Source organism: Eretmochelys imbricata, chromosome 1 (genome assembly GCF_965152235.1).
Source record: "Eretmochelys imbricata isolate rEreImb1 chromosome 1, rEreImb1.hap1, whole genome shotgun sequence".
Classification (NCBI taxonomy): Eukaryota; Metazoa; Chordata; order Testudines; family Cheloniidae; genus Eretmochelys; species Eretmochelys imbricata.
This window is the reverse complement of record NC_135572.1, coordinates 114377402-114396265: the sequence shown is the minus strand read 5'-3', so window position 1 is coordinate 114396265 and position 18864 is coordinate 114377402. Positions and strand designations below refer to the sequence as shown.

Sequence of the window (18864 nt, the reverse complement as noted above, 5' to 3'; positions counted from 1 at the left end):
TTCTTCCCATCATGGGGTCTGTATCTTCACTCCCATTCTTATGAATGGGAGTAATGAAGTTTGATCTTTTCAGGTAACTAAGCATCTGTGGTCTGACTTGTGTATGAATGCATTAGTTTTTTAATGTATGCCAGCAATAATGTAGTTCAAATCGTCTGTCTTTTTTAAAAGTTAACTCTGCTTTAACAAAAATGAATCCTTGACTAGATACAATGGTATAGAATAGGAATATAATGAAAATAATATTCTGTAAAACCAAAATCCTATTAGATCTGACAGGGTTCTCTGAGACTCCTTGTGCACTTACTTCAATAAAGGAATATTTAAAAAATAGTTTTAAAAAAATCTCAAATAATGCTATTAAGTCTTAGCAAATTATACAAACTCTCATTTCATATATAAATGTCTTAAAACCTGACATACTCTCAACCACTCGGTCTATGCATAATCAGGTAGCTAAGAGTAGGGAATGATAAAGGAAACTATCCTGTCATGTGGTCAGTGATTTAAAAAAAAATTTAAATGGAAAATGAGATGCTAAAAAAGCACTGCCTTTGTTTTTAATAGGAACAGTTATTGGATTGTAAAGGTGAAGATGGATGGAATCAGCTTTTTGATCTGATACAGTCAGAACTCTATGCAAGACCAGATGATGTCTATGTAAATATCAGGCTAGTAGAGCTCTACCGTTCAAATAAAAGATTGAAGGATGCTGTGGCTCACTGTCGAGAGGCAGAAAAGAAGATTACTATGCGATCAAGCTTGCAGTGGTGTTCGTGTGTTGTACAGACACTTAAGGTTTGTTAAATCCATACTGTGGTTGTGGGAAAATCTCTTGTTTTCTATATTAGGCTGGTTCTTTTGTGGAACTAGTATCTATCCTACAAGTAGTGGGGGACTAGGGGACAACACGGGGCCTATGGAAGAGTTCTCTTTTTTTTTTTTTTAAACTAAAGTCCACCAAAACAAAAGGAATTTCAGTTTACTCTCCTTGCTTTATTACATTAAGATCAAATGTAATATCCCTAAGACTGTTTGGTGTGTCTCTTGAACAGAGTTGGCGTAGCACTTCAATCTTTGGTGGAGAGGCTTTGTTGCTGGAAAATATGTGGGAGAACTGGATGTTAAGATCCCACCTTGCAAACTGGAATATTCTGTGAATGTAACAAATGTGCTCTAGGGGTGGTACTATTACCACCCCCAAGAAAGGTGACTAAATTATGTCTCTGGTAAATCTTTTGTAGGAATATTTGGAATCTGCACAGGACTCAGAGTCTGAAAAAAGTAATTGGAGAAACACCAACAGAGATCTGCTGCTGGCCTACTCCAACCTTGTGGTGATGACACTTTCTACTAGAGATGTTCAAGAAAGCAGAGAATCACTTGCAAGGTACTGTCTTCATCACATTCCTACTGTAAAAGACTTTGGGTAATCTCTTATGAAGAGGTGTCATTCTGTGCTATGGAGCATCAAACAGACCTTTTTTTCAGTGTACAGGTGGTTGAGGGAAATGACTGACTTTAAAAAAAACTCCATAGTAATCGCTGAGGCTGGTACTTCTGTCCTATGCTATTCTGACTGGTGCTGTGCATCTGTCTTCAGTCTGCTGACTGCTGGGCTGGAACTGATGCCTATCTCTTCACTTTAGTCTAGGCTTGAAGACCCAGAGCAATATTTTTCCCATAAGCTTATATATGGTCCCTGGCTTGTCTCTTTTCTAGTAAGAGAGAATACTTCATGACTGTACAGTAACCAAAGTGTGTCTTAATATTGCTCAAGCAACATAGGTAGGGCCTACCAATTTCATGGCCATGGAAAAACGTGTCACAGACCGTGAAATAGGCCCTTCCCCGTGAAATCTGATCTCCCTGAAATCAGCCAGGACTTGTCCTTCCCCTGCACGGCTGTTATCAGAGGGAGATCAGACCCACCTCCACAGGCAGAACTGAAGAGGTTGTACCCACCCTCACTTCTGCGCTGCAGCAGCCCCAGAGTTAGATTCTGCGCTGCAGCAGCCCCAATGGCTCTTGCTGGGCTCCTGCTGCGGCTCTGGGCTGCTGTTCCCCTCCCTCCCCCATCCCTCCCCAGTCCTGCCGGGGCTCGAGACTGCCATCCCCCACAGCTCCAGCCTCTGCACCTCCTGCCCAGGCCGCCCCTCCACACCCTGTGGCTCCTGCCAGGGCTGGGGCACCCATTTTTCATATTGTCCGGGGCTACTGGGCACATGCCCCATGGGCCCATGCGTTAATCCACCACTGGCCCTGACTAGCAGCTAGGAGCCCCTGATTGGGACACTCCCAGCAGCACTGCGAAGATTGGACCTACCTCCACCTCCAGGAGCCTCCTCCAGCTTCAGGAAACTCCGCAGCTGCTACCTTCAGAGCTGGGCTCTGAAGGCAGCACAGAAGTGAATATGGTAATCCTGCAACCCCCCTGCAACTTGGCTTGGCCCCCACCCTCCACCAGTCCTCTCTTGGATCGGAACCCCCACAGTTACAACACCATGAAATTTCAGATGTTTACATCTGAAATCATGAAATTGACCAATTAAGACCCTGTGGCTGTGAAATTGACCAAAGTGAACCCTGAATTTGGTAGGGCCCTAAGCATAAGAGGAGATTTCATCATCAAAAAAGACAAGAAAAGAAGCACTTATCAGCTTGCATACAGTCTTGTCTCAGTGTTTGGTGTAAAAGTTCTTTTGAACTAAATTGCACTTACAAATATTCACACAGTGAAGTATTTGAACGTCTCAACTCATACAGTATCCCAGTAGCAAAATTGCAATCAGCGTTGAGATGACACTTTCCTTCCAAACTCCTGTGATCTGTTAACTAGACTTCTCGAACAAATTTTCCCTTTGGTCTGAAATGTCTCATGCTTTTGGCTCAGGCATCTGAAAAATTTAACTCCAACCCCGCAAATTTTTATCTGTAATTATTCAGTAAATGGGTAAGGACACTCTAGCCGGAGACTTTTTTGGAAAAAAATTGGGCTTATGTAACTTGTGAATAGTCAAGTATTTCTCCTTGGGTGAGAACTGTGTGTGCCCATACTCAGTCATCTTTTTCCTTAGCTTCTTTATTACCTGTACAGTAGTTTATATAAAAAAAAAAAAAAATTAAGGGAAGTGACTTTAAGACAAGTGTGTAGTTGATTACTTAGTGCCTGCTAGGACACACAGACTGTAAGATTGGAAAATATTGCTTGACAAGGGGTAGGCCATATCATTTGGACTGCTTTATCTCCTCTAACTTTCTGAAGCAAAACAGGTTTGGGTTGGTTAGCAGTTGAATGGGCGGCCAGCTGAGAAATACATAGTGTCCTGTGCTTTTTGCTGCTGTGATACTATCTGTTACTACATAGCCTCTCATCTAATAGTATTTCTTGGCAGTATTAACTGTAGACCCGTTTGGTTTGTTGGGGTTTTGTTTTTTTCTGCCTTCTTATCCCATGGGGCTTGAATGAATACATCTGAAACCTTTCCAAGATGGGCTATGATCTTGTTGGATCACTTAAAGAATGTTTTGCCCTAATTAGCATTTGGGAAACCTCCCGGGAATGGAGTTTGTGCAATATGTGCTTCAGGTACCAGACTGTAGCTGCTACTCAAGTTCCTGCAGAACCTCCTCCTACATTTAAAAGTCTAATCAGATTTTTCCTGGCTTTGGTTAAATCAGATCATATGCTCACTTAGTTCCAATCACCTTCTGCATGTCCCTTTTACCACCACTTACTGTTTGTTTCATTCTTAATTTTGCCCCAAATGATTCACTCTTCTCTCCCCATCTCAGCACCAGCTTATGAGGTACAGTCATGTCTCAAAGAATTCCTTTTTATTTTTGAGGCGATGCCAGTGGGAGAACTGACTCAAGGGATGGGGGGGTGTCCTTGCTAAAAAAAAGTGGTTTTAAGAGTTGGGGGACAAGATATCCAAGCAAAAGATTCACTCATGGGAGTAGTTGTTAAAAAAAAAAATTTCAGAGCTTTGAACACTTGAGATTCTGGTGCATCAAGCCATTTGATTCACTATCATGCAAACCTACTAGTTAAATAATTACTGACAAAACAATAAGTCTGAAACCACTAGTATACAAATTGTCTAGTTTTAATTACTTTTTGTTTGTACTATAGTTTTGATCATGCTCTTCAGTCTGTGAAACCATATGTGAATGGGAATGATGAGCTGTCTGTTACATTCCTGGAAATGAGAGGTCACTTTTACTTGTATGCTGGAACTCTCTTGTTGAAAATGGCCCAGCACAGTGAGAAGCAATGGAGAGCTGTATCTGAACTGGCAGCTTTGTGTTACCTTATAGCTTTTCAAGTAAGCTGTTTTCAGTTTTTGTATTATGCATTAGTTGATATAGAACTCATTTTTATTTTATTTTGAACTGTAGTTCTTCTCAGATGAGCAGCACTTTCTAAGTACATGTCTTACAGCTGTTAAAGAATATTTTACCACCTTTCAGTTTGTTGTAGAAAATCTGGGGTAGGTGAGTGCATGTGTTGTCTCTTGCTCTCATCAGAAGTAATCAGGCTCTAACTGGTTAGCATTTTTATCACCTCAGATGTATCACCTTTTGCTCTGAGACCACACAACTACACCATGTACCTGCCAGTGTAAAATTGGCCCCAGCATTGAGGAGGCACAGATCCTTTTATGTGTGCCCCACACCCAGCGTGTTGTGGACACAGCAGAGAATTTGGGCCTCAATCCTTCACTTTATTAAATCAAAATATCTCCTTCCACCTTGGCCCCTGTAATCTGGGAATAGTCTGTATTCATGCCAGCTTAATTTTGCTATTAATTTACACTTCCCAGAGATGTCTAGCAAAAATACATACATAAATGCTAATTAAGAAGAACTTTTGGGGGGGCCGGAAGGAGGTGTCTGGTAACTGAAAAATAGTAGCTTGCCATGATGATATTAAACTTCCTTCATGTTCAATAAACATAAATTTTGGATTTTCTATTTTACTAACAAAAAGCTAGAGGGGAGTTTAACTTTTGAAGCAGTAACTTCTTGGTTCCTGACTCTCATGTAATTCCCACCAGGTCCCTAGACCAAAGACAAAACTAATAAAGGCAGATCAAGCTGGACAAGATATACTGGAAATGTTAGCCTGTGATCGACAGAGCCAGTCTGGTAACAAGAATATTAATTGCAACTGTTTAAAACAAAACTAATATGTTCTTTTCCAAATGGTATATACAAGAAATGGATTTTTTAGTGATTTGAAATTTATACATAAACATTTTGCTGTTTAAATTCATGAAAAATGTTCAAAGCTTCAAGTAGGTTTGTATAAAAAGTGAGTCTGATCATGACACACTTAAGTTCCCATATCTTCCTCTTAACTTAGCAGTGCACTGCACTCATTTTTGAACTGTTTCAACATTCTTAAAATACAAAAACTTTCACATTTTTGAATAGATATAAAACTTTTGAAGTCGCTACCTCAGTCTCCTTAAAATCGTTTCTGCCATAGCCCCTACAGACACTAACGGTTATGCCCTGCTCCTGTTATTACCATGTCTTTCTTCCCCATCACACCATCCATTGTTTCTGAGCCACCTTTTTCTTTGTCATTAACCTAAAATGTAAATTCTAGGCTAGGGACTGTGCTGTGGGAATGCATTGTGGTTAAAGGACTTCAGGATGAGGTGCTTTTCAGAAATTTCCTTGCTCTGCAAGGGACCATTCTACTTAAGCCATGGCTATTCATATTGAAGGTAATTCCAGGGTCCCCGGAATACCAAGAATCCTGGCTTTCCTATTTGTTATACTAGTACTACAAAGACTTCCATATCTTCGTGTTTAGATGATTGAATTTAAGAATTCTTTGGTCTGACTGCCTCACAAAGGGTGGCATGAAAAAGACTTGAAAACATGTGGGGTAAAATCCTGGCCCAGTTGATGTCTGGAGTTTTTCCATGAACTTCATTGGGGCCTGGATTTCACCCATAATCTTTAATCTTTGACATGTTGGATTAATGACCTGATGAGACATGCTTGCTACTAAACAATCTTAATTCACTGCACTACTCATATTTAAAATAATTCTGCGTGAATATGTTTTGCTTTGCAGGTCACATGCTGCTAAACTTAAGCCATGGCAAGCAAGACTTCTATAAAGAGATTGTGGAGTCTTTTGCAAATGAAAGTGGGCAATCTACTTTATGTGATGCACTCTTTGAGAATGGAGCTCCTAGAGAGAGAACTTTCATTAGCACTGATAATATCAGAAGTGTCTGTATACAGGGACCAAACCATGTGGATCTAGCCAGATATGATATTGGTAAGAAGCATCACTTAAGAACACTTTACACTTACTTTCTATATCTTAGTGTTAGGTTTCTTCTGATTTGAAGAAAAATCCTGCAAATAATACAGACTGCAACCAAGGATAAATGGCCTTTATACAAATAGCAACTTTGTCAATCTACAACATGGTTATAACAGACTTTATCAAATATGAAAACAGATGCCTCAGGCAAGTAACCCATTTCTCTCAGAAATGCCTGAGGGGAAATATAGTAGCCTTGGAGTATCTGTAGAAGATCATTAAACCTGACTGTGAGACAAAAAAGAGAGGAAGTTCATTCAAGAGCCATAACTCTTTGAAGAGGATAATCTATTAGCAACCCCTTTGTTAAAATAAAGGACTGCTAACTCAGGAGCTTCTGATGATGGAAATGTATGCAGTATTACAGAGATGACACCTAGACCTAGAGGAAAGGTATTTCTTAGGCCAGTGAGTTTGCAGTTCTAAATACAGTTCTCTAGCATCCCTACTTTAATCTTAACAGTGCGTTGTGCAGACTTACTGGCCTGTCCTGGCTGGGTGGTCAGTTTGAAATGGTAGTTACTTTGGAGAGTTGGTCAAGGAGCTGTATTATGGGAGAATAAGTACTTACACAAATCTTGTTTCAAAAAGGGAACTGAAGAAATAAAAAGCTGACCTAAATGGATATCTTTTTAATTGTTTGCTTCTAAATTAAAAACGTTCAGTTAAGATAGCACTGTTAGTTACAAACTAACACTTCTGCTTGTGGAGTCTGTCCAGCTTCAGAAAACTTGGTGTTTTAGGTAAATCCTTTATACCTGTCTGTGTTCAAGCACTATCTTAATTTTTTTTAAACAATTCAGACCCTTGATTAAACTGCTTTGGCAGCTTCCAACTAGCTCACATTTTGTCTATTTATGAAATGTGTAATGTTCAAGAAAGCTTGCAGCTGTTGGTCTTAAATTATAAACTTATTTGCCCCAGTATAAACATACATTATTCACCTGATAGCTAAAATAAACAAACTTGCTCTTTTTACATACATTTTATACAGGGAAAAAGGTGGAGATTGGGAATGAGGGGTGGTTAAAATGAAATAAATGTTGGGATACTGCCAAGTGACTATTGTTAAGGCTGATGCAGCATGTACACTTATGATGCCTGAGGTGATGTCTGAAACGCTATATAATTCTATAATATCAGAACTTTTACAGCAAAATCATGGAGGTAATAAGACTTCATTTGCAGTGAAGTTTAGAGTTTTCATGCTTTGTCACCTGCTCATGGTCCCCCTCTGCCAAACTTACCTACCTCAAAGCACAGATAATTATTTGAGTGCTTAGAAATGCAAACATAGACAAAAACGTTTAAGATGCTGATTAGTGAGCCGAGGTGGGTAAGATAATATATTTTATTGGACCAACTTCTGTTGGTGAGAGACAAGCTTTCGAGCTTACTTAGAGCTCTGCTTCAGGTCTGAGAAATGTACTCTGAGTGAATGTCTATGCTGCCATTAAAAACCCATGACATGACTCGGGCTTGTGGGGCTCAGGCTAAGGTGCTGTTTCACTTCAGTGTAGACTTTCAGTTTTAGGCTGGAGCCCAAGCTCTGGGATCCTTCCACCTTGCAGGATCCTAGAGCCCAGGTTCCAGCCCATGCCTGGGAATCTACACTGCAGTGAAACAGCTTTGCAGCCTGAGCCCTGCAAGCCCAAGTGAGGTGGCACAGGCCAGCCACTTGTGTTTAATTGCAGTGCAGACACAGTGTCACACTAAATACAAGGTGGAACATATTGTTTAACATAAGTAGTTAACCCCTTTCAAGGTGAAATGGCCTGTTAACTCCCCTCCAGTCGCAGGGTGTGGGGGAGCAGCCTGGGGGGTTGTTAGTGGGTTATAGATTTCTGTAATAAAGTGAGCGTGTCTGTTCAGTCTGTTTTTAGTGTCTACAAAGTTATGAATTTACACTCCCAGTCTCGTCTTTTGAAAGTGTTGTGCGTGTTTCCTTTGCAGATGGGGATTGATGGGTCAGATATAGAGTGATTGCTTTATGAAAAGCATTCACCCATCCTGTAACCCACGAACAGCGTGCAGCAGCGTCCCCCTCCTTTCTTTCTCCCCTGTGACTGGAGGGATATTAATTGGCCACTTTACCTTAATGGTCCCTGGAAATATGTTAACTACTTATGCTAAGCAATCTGTTCCACCTTGTATTTAGCTGTAATGCTCTGAGTACATTTCCCAGATCTGAAGAACTCCATGTGAGCTCGAAAGCTTGTGTGTCTCACTAACAGAAGTTGGTCCAATAAAATATTACTTCACTTACCTTGTCTCTCTAATAATTTGGGACCGACATGGCTACAACAATACTGCATACATAAGATGGTGATGGCATCTTTATATTTAAAATAAAATTATCCTCCAGGGATAGCATATGGGATCTCTTTGCTTCTGAGGAATGGACTTGGGGGCCTAAACAATTGATATTTTTTTTAGTCATAGAAAGAGAAGTAGATTCAAAGGCAGGAAACCAAAATGTTTGGCTGGATTATCATTTTTTAAACATTTCATGACTTAAGAATTTTTTAAATGGAATAAGATGCAGCTTTGATCAGTTTACTGTTTGCGTAGATGCTGCTGATACAGATCTTAGAAGTAAACAATCATTTGTTTCTGTTTAGGCGCAATTAGAGTGCACAATGGTTGTCTCCAGCACCTTACGTGGCTTGGTTTACAGTGGAACTCCATGTCAGTCTTACCTGCAATACGCAAGTGGTTAAAACAACTTTTTCACTTGCCCCAGGAAACATCAAGACTTGAGACCAATGCTCCTGAAACAATCTGTATATTGGACCTCGAAGTAAGGAAACCGTTTAAGCACTGAAATTTACTATGCTATGGAGATTTGCACAGTATAACGTATTTATTTTATGAAAACAGGTATTTCTTCTTGGAGTGATATTTACTAGCCACTTACAATTACAAGAGACATTTAATACTCACTACAGTTCACATCAACCTCAATTTTTACCACTACCAGTGAGCAAACAGCTCTGTAGTGAAAGGCAGAGATCCTGGTGGGATGCTGTTTATAACCTTATTCACAAAAAAACAATGTAAGTGGGTTTTTTGTTTGTTTTTACATTTTTACTAAATCTAAGTCACTTCCAGCATGAGAATCTTAGCACTATTAATCAGGTGATTGTAGATTCTTGTGGCATGTACTTTATTTCAACACCTTCAATCTTAGACACTCAAATTTTGATTGTAAAAATTTGAGAGTTTTGAAAGAGACTTCTATGGTATCTCTATACTTCAAGTGAAGGTGTCAGCTAGCTCAAATACAAGTCCATGCCACCACCTCTTCACTATTGTTGTTACATGTGATTAAAGCTACTACAGTATACCTACCTGTGCTACAATCACAGCTGTAGTTGCAATGGCAACATACCTTTAGAAATGGATTGGTGTATGTAAAGGAATTCACTCAGTGCAGGAGCATCTCCTTGTGGCTGGGCGTGACATAGCAGCTGACTCCCTGAGGTGACCCCTGCCTATTGTCACTTCAGTGGTCTCTCTTCCTGCAACTTGGCCCTTCAACCAGGTTACATTTTAGTCTGCCCCTTCCTGTGTAAGAGTCCAGTTACCTTATAGCAGATCTTCCATCTGTTGCTGGGCTCTGTTGTTCTTACACCACTTACCTCAGGAGGTTTCACTTCACCTTCCTCGGTGGCTGGTAGGGAAACCCAGGCCCATCCTCTACTCTGGGTTCCAGCCTACAGACCCTGTAGCTGGCAGCCAAGGTCTACTCCCTCAGACTCCTTCCTGCCTCCCTGGACTGCTTCCTAAATCTTCTGTTCCCCAGACAGTGCTTGCAGACTCTTTCCCTGCAGCCCTTTTCTGCTGCAAACTTACTGGCTTTTATAATTACCACCCAGTCCCTCTCCTGTAGGGCTTCATTATCAATTATACCTGGCTTTCTCTCAGGTGCTGCCAGTATGTTAATTGGCCTCACAAGCCTATCTAAATCCTTCAGGGCCTGTGTGGGGTACACACAGTGATCAATGTAGTTCTGTAGAGATATGGCAAATGGGAGGCAAAAAAGGGACTAAAACCAATAATCTGCATAATACTAATAACTTCTCTGCATTATTATAATGGATTGACAAGCAAAAATTTCCCATAAAACAGAGCAGGCTAATTAGGCAATGTGTCTTCGTTACTTTTCAGACCAGGAACAGCAGCAAAATTAAGGCTTCTAGTCCAGCATGAAATAAACACTCTGAGAGCACTGGGGAAACATGGACTTCAACCTGCCCTAATTGTTCACTGGGCAAAATGTCTTCATAAAACAGTAAGTTTGGCAAAAAATATTTTTACGTTTATTATAACTTTATAACTTAATCTTTCTATAACTTATGTATTTCTGTTTGCAGTGTTGTAAAATATTTTTATCATTCTTGGCACAATTTAGCAGTTAGTAGAAATAAACTGAAAATGTAGTAAATGTTCACTTGATCATGTTATGCCAAACAAAATAACTTTTTGCATTTCTTTTCCCAATAGTCATTTGGTACCCTTCTTTTGATATCTCACTTTTTTTCTAGCTGCATGTGTTGCTTGCATTATGTAGGCTTGTACAGAGACTGGATGAGGCTCACCTGAGGAGTCAGAGGTGCCTAAGGCAATACTAGAGCTTTTGAAGACTGTCTATAGTTGAAGCAAGTTAACAGTTTGAATAATATCTAATGATAGCTGAAATTCCTTAAAATAAACACTCTTCTATTCTGCTTCCTTCACAGGGCAGTAGTCTAAACTCTTTCTATGACCAAAGGGAATACATTGGACGAAGTGTTTATTATTGGAAAAAAGTTTTGCCTATGCTGGAAATAATCAAAAAGAAGAAAAGTGTTCCTGAACCTATTGATCCTTTGTTCAAACACTTCCATAGTTCAGATATTCAGGTACTAACATAACTAGCTGGATTAGATTGAGGGGCTGGAAGCAACCTGAAACCTACTCTGTTGTAGAGCTGTGTAAATAATTGTTGTTTTGAGAGGGGGAGAGTTGATTCACTGGCAGTTCTCAAATCTTGTTTTGTGTCCATCTGAAACACAATTTTTTGTAAACTAAAGTTGGAAGAGACTTCATTTTGGGTCAGCCAAAATGTTTTGATTTTGGGCACTATTAACTTTTTTAAATAAAAGCAAATGAAATTTTAGGCTAGATTCACAAAACTCCAGAGGAAGTAGTACTGGTGGCCACATTTACCCAGTAGCCTAATGGTTAGGGTACTCACCTGGGATGTGGGAGAGTCAGATTTGAATCACCTCCCCAGAGTACAGAGTAGGTGAAGTGAGCTGTAGCTCACGAAAACTTATGCTCGAATAAATGTTAGTCTCTAAGGTGCAACAAGTACTCCTTTTCTCCCCAGTATAGGGATTGGAACCCGGGTGTTCTCCCTCTTTGGTGAGTGCCCTAACCATTAGGGCATAGAGTCCTTCTCAGTGTGTCTCTGGCTTAGTTAATATTGATTTATACTAAGTATAACAGCTCCAACAGGGATCTGGGTCTCCCACATCCCAGGTGAGTACCCTAACCCCTGTGCTGTTGAGTAAAAGGGGTTTTGTGACTCTAGCTTGACACTGCCAAAACTATGCAGTGTAGCTGAAGCCAGTTTGGTCCCAGGATATTAGAGAGGGTGGGTGAGATAATGTCTTTTATTGGACCAAGTTCTGTTGGTGAGAGACACAAGCTTTCGAGTTCACCCAGAGTTCTTCAAGAACTGTGTAAGCTCCAAAGCTTGTCTCTCTCAGCAACAGAACTTGGTCCAATAAGATATTACCTCCCCCACTTCCAAAACTGTTTTTTGACTGAAACAATTAGCTGAAATAGACACAAATTCATAAAATGTTTCCCTCAACTTGAATCTGCATTTTTCAGCTAAAAAAAAGTTTTGATTGAAAAACTTGACCCAGCTTTACTCTAGTGCTTCAAATAAGTGCAGAGTTCTGATTTCTGGTATGGTTTTGTACATTTTAGTGGCTCAGTTACTGCCCTAATTTCTTAGCAGCTTTAATAACCTTGCCAGAAATTCTTCCTAACGCCTGGTTTACGCTTGGACTTCTGATGTCAAGCTGTTGCTCATTGTCTTGCGTACATAAACTGTGCTATTAGAGTAGTACCTTCCTTTCTTTATTTTTAAAAAATTGGATTTTTGTGCCTTTATACTCTGTCCTCTGTTGTGATAAGTAAAATAATTTGATCCTACGTGTTGCATGAGTAGGGCCCTACCAAATTCATGGTCATGAAAAACTCATCCTGGACCACGAAATCTGATTTTTTTGGTGTGTTTCTACCCTGTACTCTACAGATTTCATCAGGGAGACCAGCATTTCTCAAATTGGGAGCCCTGACCCAAAAGGGAGTTGCAGGGAGGGAGGCATCACAAGGTTATATTAGGGGGTTTGCAGTATTACCAGCCTTACTCCTTCCCTGCCTTCAGAGCTGGGTGGCCAGAGATCGGCAGCTGTTGGTCGGGCACCCAGCTGTGAAGGTGGCACCCCCGCCAACAGCAGTGCAGAAATAAGGGTAGCAGTACCGCAGCCCTCCCTACAATAACCTGGCTACCCTCTTTTTGGGTCAGGACCCCTACAGTTACAACACCGTGAAATGTCAAGACTTAAATAACTGAAATCATGAAATTTATGATTTTGAAAATCCTATGACCATGAAATAGACCAAAATGGACCATGAATTTGGTAGGGCCCTATGCATAAGGTATAATCTATATAATCCATGACTTCTTTTGTTTTTGTTTGGATTCTAGTTTAAATCTGTTTTTCTACTGAAAAGCCCAGAGCTTACAGCAGTCTCCTTAGTCTTCCAAAGGCTTTGTAAAAAGAAATGATTACATCACTGTTCTTATTAGAGACCTTCAAGCTTTAGGAAAAAGTAGTAGATAGATGTACTTTAAGAATTTATGCTGCTGCCCATCATTGTAGTATGAGTGCTGAATCCTCACTGTTTGCCCATGTCTATAATTTCTCATTACTCTAGATTTTGTTCCATATAACTGTATTAGTAGGCTTTTTCCTTCTTTCTTTCCTTATTTTTTTGTCTTCCATTTCTGTACTGTATTGTGTTGGATGAGATAAGGCTCTTAAATACATTGTTGCTTGAATTTTGTGGCATACAGAGTTCAGCCAACTCTTTGCAAGGAATAGTCTTGATTCTCCCCTTTCTACAGCATGTAACTTCATGTGAACCTAGTTGCATCAATTACAAGTGTCAGCAATTCAACACTTGGGCCAAATTCTCTGCTAGTAAAACTCTGAGATGTGAAGTCAGTTTGCCAGAGGTTAAACAATTGCCTTAAAACAGTTTAGGGCATTGACTCTTACAGTCAGGTGTAGATGCCATGATATGAGAACCTGAATAGAATCTGGGTGTGGGAGGAAAACCCTTTTGATTCAGTTTAAGATGTGCCCAACATCTGTGCAGTCAACAGTGATTCTGGGATAAAGGCTTATTTTTATTCAAAATTGTCTACATGAGTGTCAAGGATTAGTTAAGTATATTGTATTTACAAAAATACAAAATATTTATAAAAATATGGATGAGTCTGTTTGGGGCACATGAAGCATACTTTTGGATTTTTTTTTTTTGTGTGCACACCAAGTATATAAGAATTTTTCCTTATGGAGATTAGGGAAGGAACTAGAAGGCATCTGACTTTTTTTTTCTGGGAAAGAAAGATAAGAATAGTAATAGGCCAACATGATCTCATCAGGAGCTTTTTAATGACCTGAAAATCAAAAACTAATCCTACAGAAACATGGGAACATGTACAAATCAAAGGATGAGCTCAAAAAAATAGCATAAACATGTAGGGGAAAAAATCAGGCCAAGGCACAGGTGAGTTACACTTAGCAAGAGACATAAGGCAATAAGAGGTTCTATAAATGAATTAGGAGCGAAAGAAAGATGAAGGAAAGTGTAGGTCTGCCACTTAGCTGTGACGCAGGGCTAATAAGGGATGACGTCAAGAGAGCTGAAATGTTTAAAGCGTTCTTTGCTTCAGTCTTCACTAAAAATGTTAATTGTAACCAGTTAATTGACACAATTAATATTAACAAGGGGGAAGGAACATATTCCAGAACAGGAAAAAACAGGTTAAAGAATATTTAGGTAAGTTAAGTGTATTCAAATCATAAGAGCCTAATGAAATTCATCGTAGGGTACTTAAGAAACAAGCTGAAGCAATCTTGGAACAAGTAGTAATTATCGTTGAGAACTCATGGAGGACAGGTGAGGTCCCTAAGGACTGGAGAAGGGCAAACCTAGTACCTATCTTTAAAAGGGAGAATAAAGAGGACCCAGGGAATTATAGACCAATTAGCCAAACTTCAGTACCTGGAAAGATTCTGGAACAAATTCTTAAACGATCAGTTTGCAATCCCCTAGATGATGATAGGACAATAAGAAATACCCAACATGGGTTTGGCAAGAACAAATCCTCCCAAACCAACATAACTACTTTGATAGCGTTACTGGTCTAGTGGATAGCAGGGAAGCAGTAGATATGATACATCTTGATTTTTTTTTGTAAGGTTTCTGACACCATCCCACATGACATTTTCATAAGCAAACTAGGGAAATGTGGTTTAGATTAAATTAGTATAAGGTGAGTGCACAACTGGTTGAAAGGCTACTCAGAATGGTATCAATGATTCACTGACAAACTAAGAGGGTGTGTCAAGTGGGATCTCAGGGGTCTGTCCTAGTTCTGACAGTAGTCACTAGTTTCATTAATGATTTGGTTAATGGAGTGGAAGAGTACGCTTATAAAACTTGCAAATGACACCAAGCTGGGAGAGGTTGCTAGCACATTGGAGGACAGGATCAGAATTTGAAAGGTCTTGGACAAAGTGGAGAATTGGTCTGAATTCAACAAGATGAAATTCAATAAAGATAAGTGCAAAGTACTTCACTTAAAAAGGAAAAATGAAATGCCCAAATACAAAATTGAGAATAACTGGGCAGTATTACTGCTGGAAGGAAGCTGGAGGTTATAGTGGGTCACAAATTTAATATGGGCCAGCAATGTGATATAGTTGCATAAAAAGCTAATATTGTTCTGGGATGTATTAACAGTAGTGTACATAAGATATGGGAGGTAATCGTCCTGCTCTGTGTGGCACCAGTGAGGCCTCAACTGGAATACTGTATCCAGTTCTGAGCGCCATGCTTTAGGAAGGGTCATGGACAAATTGGAGAGTCCAGAGGACAGCAACAAAAATTACAAAGATTTAGAAAATCTGAGCTGTGAGGATAGGTTTAAAACAAACAAAGCAAGCTGGGTATGTGTAGTATAAAGAAAAAAAGACCAGGGAGCAAATGGGAACCTAAGTCTTCACATATATTAAGGGCTGTTAAAGAGGACTGATCAATTGTTCTCCATGTCTATTGAAGGTAAGACAAGTCGTAATGAGTTTAATCTACAGCAAGGAAGCTTAAGGTTAAATATTAGGGAAAACTTTCTAGTAGGCTTCCAAGGGAGATTGTGGAATCACCATCATTGGAGGTTTTTAAGAACTGGTTAGACAAACACCTGTCAAGAATGGTTTAAGTTTACTTGGTCCTGCCTCAGCAAGACCTCTCAGAGTCTCTTCCAGCCCTATTTTTCTCTATCTTAGTTGCCAATGCTGATGTTAAACATAAAATTCTGTTCTGACTACCAGGCTGGTTTGAGATATGGTTGAGTAGAAAATGAGACTGTTCAGACTTTTTTTCGACACTATTCTGGATTTTGCTTAGCTTTTTCTGGAGAGACTGGTAAAGTTGAAGGGACTAACACAGTGAAGATGTTTGTATTTGCATATTAAATTGAAGACTTTTTTGTGTGATATAGTTGTTTAGGGTCTCATGCAGTACAGTTCAGGGCCCTGGGTAAGTAGTTAGATATTGAAGTAACAAATGATATAGAATGTGATGACATCTTGGTTGGAAACCGCTGGAATTGAGAACACTTTTGGAGGAAGGGTTTTGACTGAGTAAGAATTAAACTGCTTTGTGTGAATGCACATTTTCATAAAACACCTACAAAAAAAAGCAGATGAGAATAGAGGACTAACACAAAGATACAAAATTCAATTGAGTATGTACAAACTTGTTGTTTTTCATGACTTACTACTTATAGAACTTCATATTCATAATTAAGTTAGGTGGCATTTCAACACATCGGGGAAAAATGAGCAGAAGGGTATGTCTTGTAAACTGGCCAGACAACTACTCTGTACTTGATCTCAGTATAATGGCGCACACAGGTGTGTGATATAGCAAAAGTTGCTTTTCTCTTGGTGTTAGAACAAGATATTTGCCATTTTATGTGAAATTTTTTCAAAACGTGTAGCACGTGTAGTAATACAACTTAATGCACTTCATCCACAGAATTCAGTGTTTTACAAAGGTAGTGTATGCTGCGTGGCCATCCCTCTGTCAGTCTCTGATGGAGGCCATGCCTCCTCACTGTCGCGTACCTGTAAAGGTGCTCAAAGAGAGGAATTAGATTCACCTAGTGCTCCGATCCTCCAGCTGGGCAGAACAGTACAGCTGTTGAGCCGCAGGCCCGGTTAGGGCTGGGGAGCAAAGCAATGGGTAATCTCTGGTCTGCAATCAGGGCAGAGCAGCTAAGCAGTCTGAGTCCCAGGGTGGTGAGCACCAAGAGAGGCTATGGGGCTCAGGTGGGGGTGAGCACCAAGAGAGGCTATGGGGCTCAGGTGGGGGTGAGCACCAAGAGAGGCTATGGGGCTCAGGTGGGGTTGTGAGAGATGCGCAGGCCTCCTGGCATGAGGAGGGAGAGTACTGCCACCCCAGGGATGGGGTGGCAGGGGGGACGCAGGCCTGCCCAACTCTACCACGTCCCAGCCCGGAACCCTAATAGTGGCGGAGTGGTCTGCCACTGGGTCAGCGGGGATCTGCCCACAACACAGTGACTCTGTATCAGGCCAGCTCCCAACCAGACTGTTGCCCGGTTTCTCTGGGCTGCTTCCTACTTTCCCCCTCGGGTGTACTTGCATCTGTCATCTTGGGGAGCTCTGGCCAGTCTGCAGGTGTCAACCCCAGCAGCTCCCCAGCGTCTCGGTCTGCCGGCAGCCCCGGGGAGATCCAGCCAGTCCTCAGGAGGCAGCTCCTCTGCAGGCTCCGGCAGCTGGCGGGATGCGTCTGTCTCTTGTGGTGGCTCCACCACAACTAAGCTGCAGGTACTTCCCTTTCCTATCCCACCCTTCCGCTTCCGGCGGAACAGACATAGCTCTTCTGGTTCAGCCCACCAGGGAGCATGTTGTAGTCCCTCCCCGTCATTCTCTGAGGGAAGCCACACCACCTTGCTAAAGGTAGATAAACGCTTTTTTCCCTATTTTACAGATAAGGAGACTGAAGCATGTAGTCTCGTCACTTACGGAGCTGGAAATAAAGTACAGATCTCTTGGCTACTACTCTAGTTGCTTTTTAACTCTGTACCTCTTCTGGATCACAATGTTTCTCATTTCTGTATGCTTCATATATAGTTAAGCAGAGACATGCAGAATCTGAAATGCTGTAATGACTGAGTTCCATCATATGAACAAACAATACTGCACCTAAACTTAAGTTTACTCTGCTGTGGGCCATGTTAGCCACATAATAGTGAAAGTCAAAAATTGAGAAATATTAAGTGGTGTCTGACCAACATACAATATCCACCTCTGAAAACATGAAGGTATGTGAAGTCTGACAGAAAGGGAGTGCTGTAAAGCTGTTTAAGCCTGAACTTTAGGCTTCATTTTAAAGGGACATCAGCTTGAAATCTAGTCTTTCAAAGTTAAAGTTGGTTTCAGGTACCTTAGTCCCCTTGTCATTAGTGAATTTTCTATGTATATAAAAAATTACATACAAACTAAGGAACATTTAAGGAACATTATTTAGATTGCAAAGTTGAAAATTCAAAAGTTAAGATATGCCAGAGATGCTCTAGGCATCTCAGGTTAGACACCTAAAGTTAATGGACTCTTGACTTCAATTTCTCTTATTTCCCCATCTGTAAAATAGGGATAAAGCCCCTTCATCACTGGGATGTTGTGAAAATAAATTCTTTAGTGTTTGTAAAGCACTCTCATACTATGACGGGTATGGAAAAGCCCATAAAGAAATAATTCCATATTAAGTGCAGAGTTTGAGTAATGTCTAGTAAAGAAGTATACGGAAAAACCAATATGGAATAGCTGCTCATTCATTGTGAAGTGTTCATCCTGAGCACAGAACAAGGAAGGGGTTGTGTGGAAAAAAATATTATGTGGTCATGTAAATAAAGACTGTGTCATAATTCATATGCTCGGGGGGGCTGAACTGAGGTTGCAAAGGCATTTCCTGAATTGAGTGCCTAAATTTGCAACCTTAATGTTCTTTTAATGTAGTTGGGGGGGGGGGGGTGTAATTTCCAAGCTTTTAAAAAGGCAAACTGCAAGGTAAATTATGCTTAGACTGGACTTCAGCTTGTTCAGTACAGGTGGAATTGTCAAGAAATGCTGCAG

General features: G+C 40.4%; 1 protein-coding gene across 1 annotated transcript in view; it reads left to right on the top strand.

Moving 5' to 3' along the window:
• The window catches only part of RGPD4 (RANBP2 like and GRIP domain containing 4), a 55162-nt gene that overhangs the window by 9959 nt on the left and 26339 nt on the right, over positions 1-18864 (top strand). Inside the window, exons 5-13 of the mRNA XM_077814122.1 lie at positions 568-798; positions 1245-1390; positions 4136-4328; positions 5061-5151; positions 6095-6304; positions 8974-9152; positions 9233-9408; positions 10523-10646; positions 11095-11256. Coding sequence (XP_077670248.1) covers positions 568-798; positions 1245-1390; positions 4136-4328; positions 5061-5151; positions 6095-6304; positions 8974-9152; positions 9233-9408; positions 10523-10646; positions 11095-11256 — 1512 coding nt within the window. The remainder of the gene's footprint in view (positions 1-567; positions 799-1244; positions 1391-4135; positions 4329-5060; positions 5152-6094; positions 6305-8973; positions 9153-9232; positions 9409-10522; positions 10647-11094; positions 11257-18864) is intronic.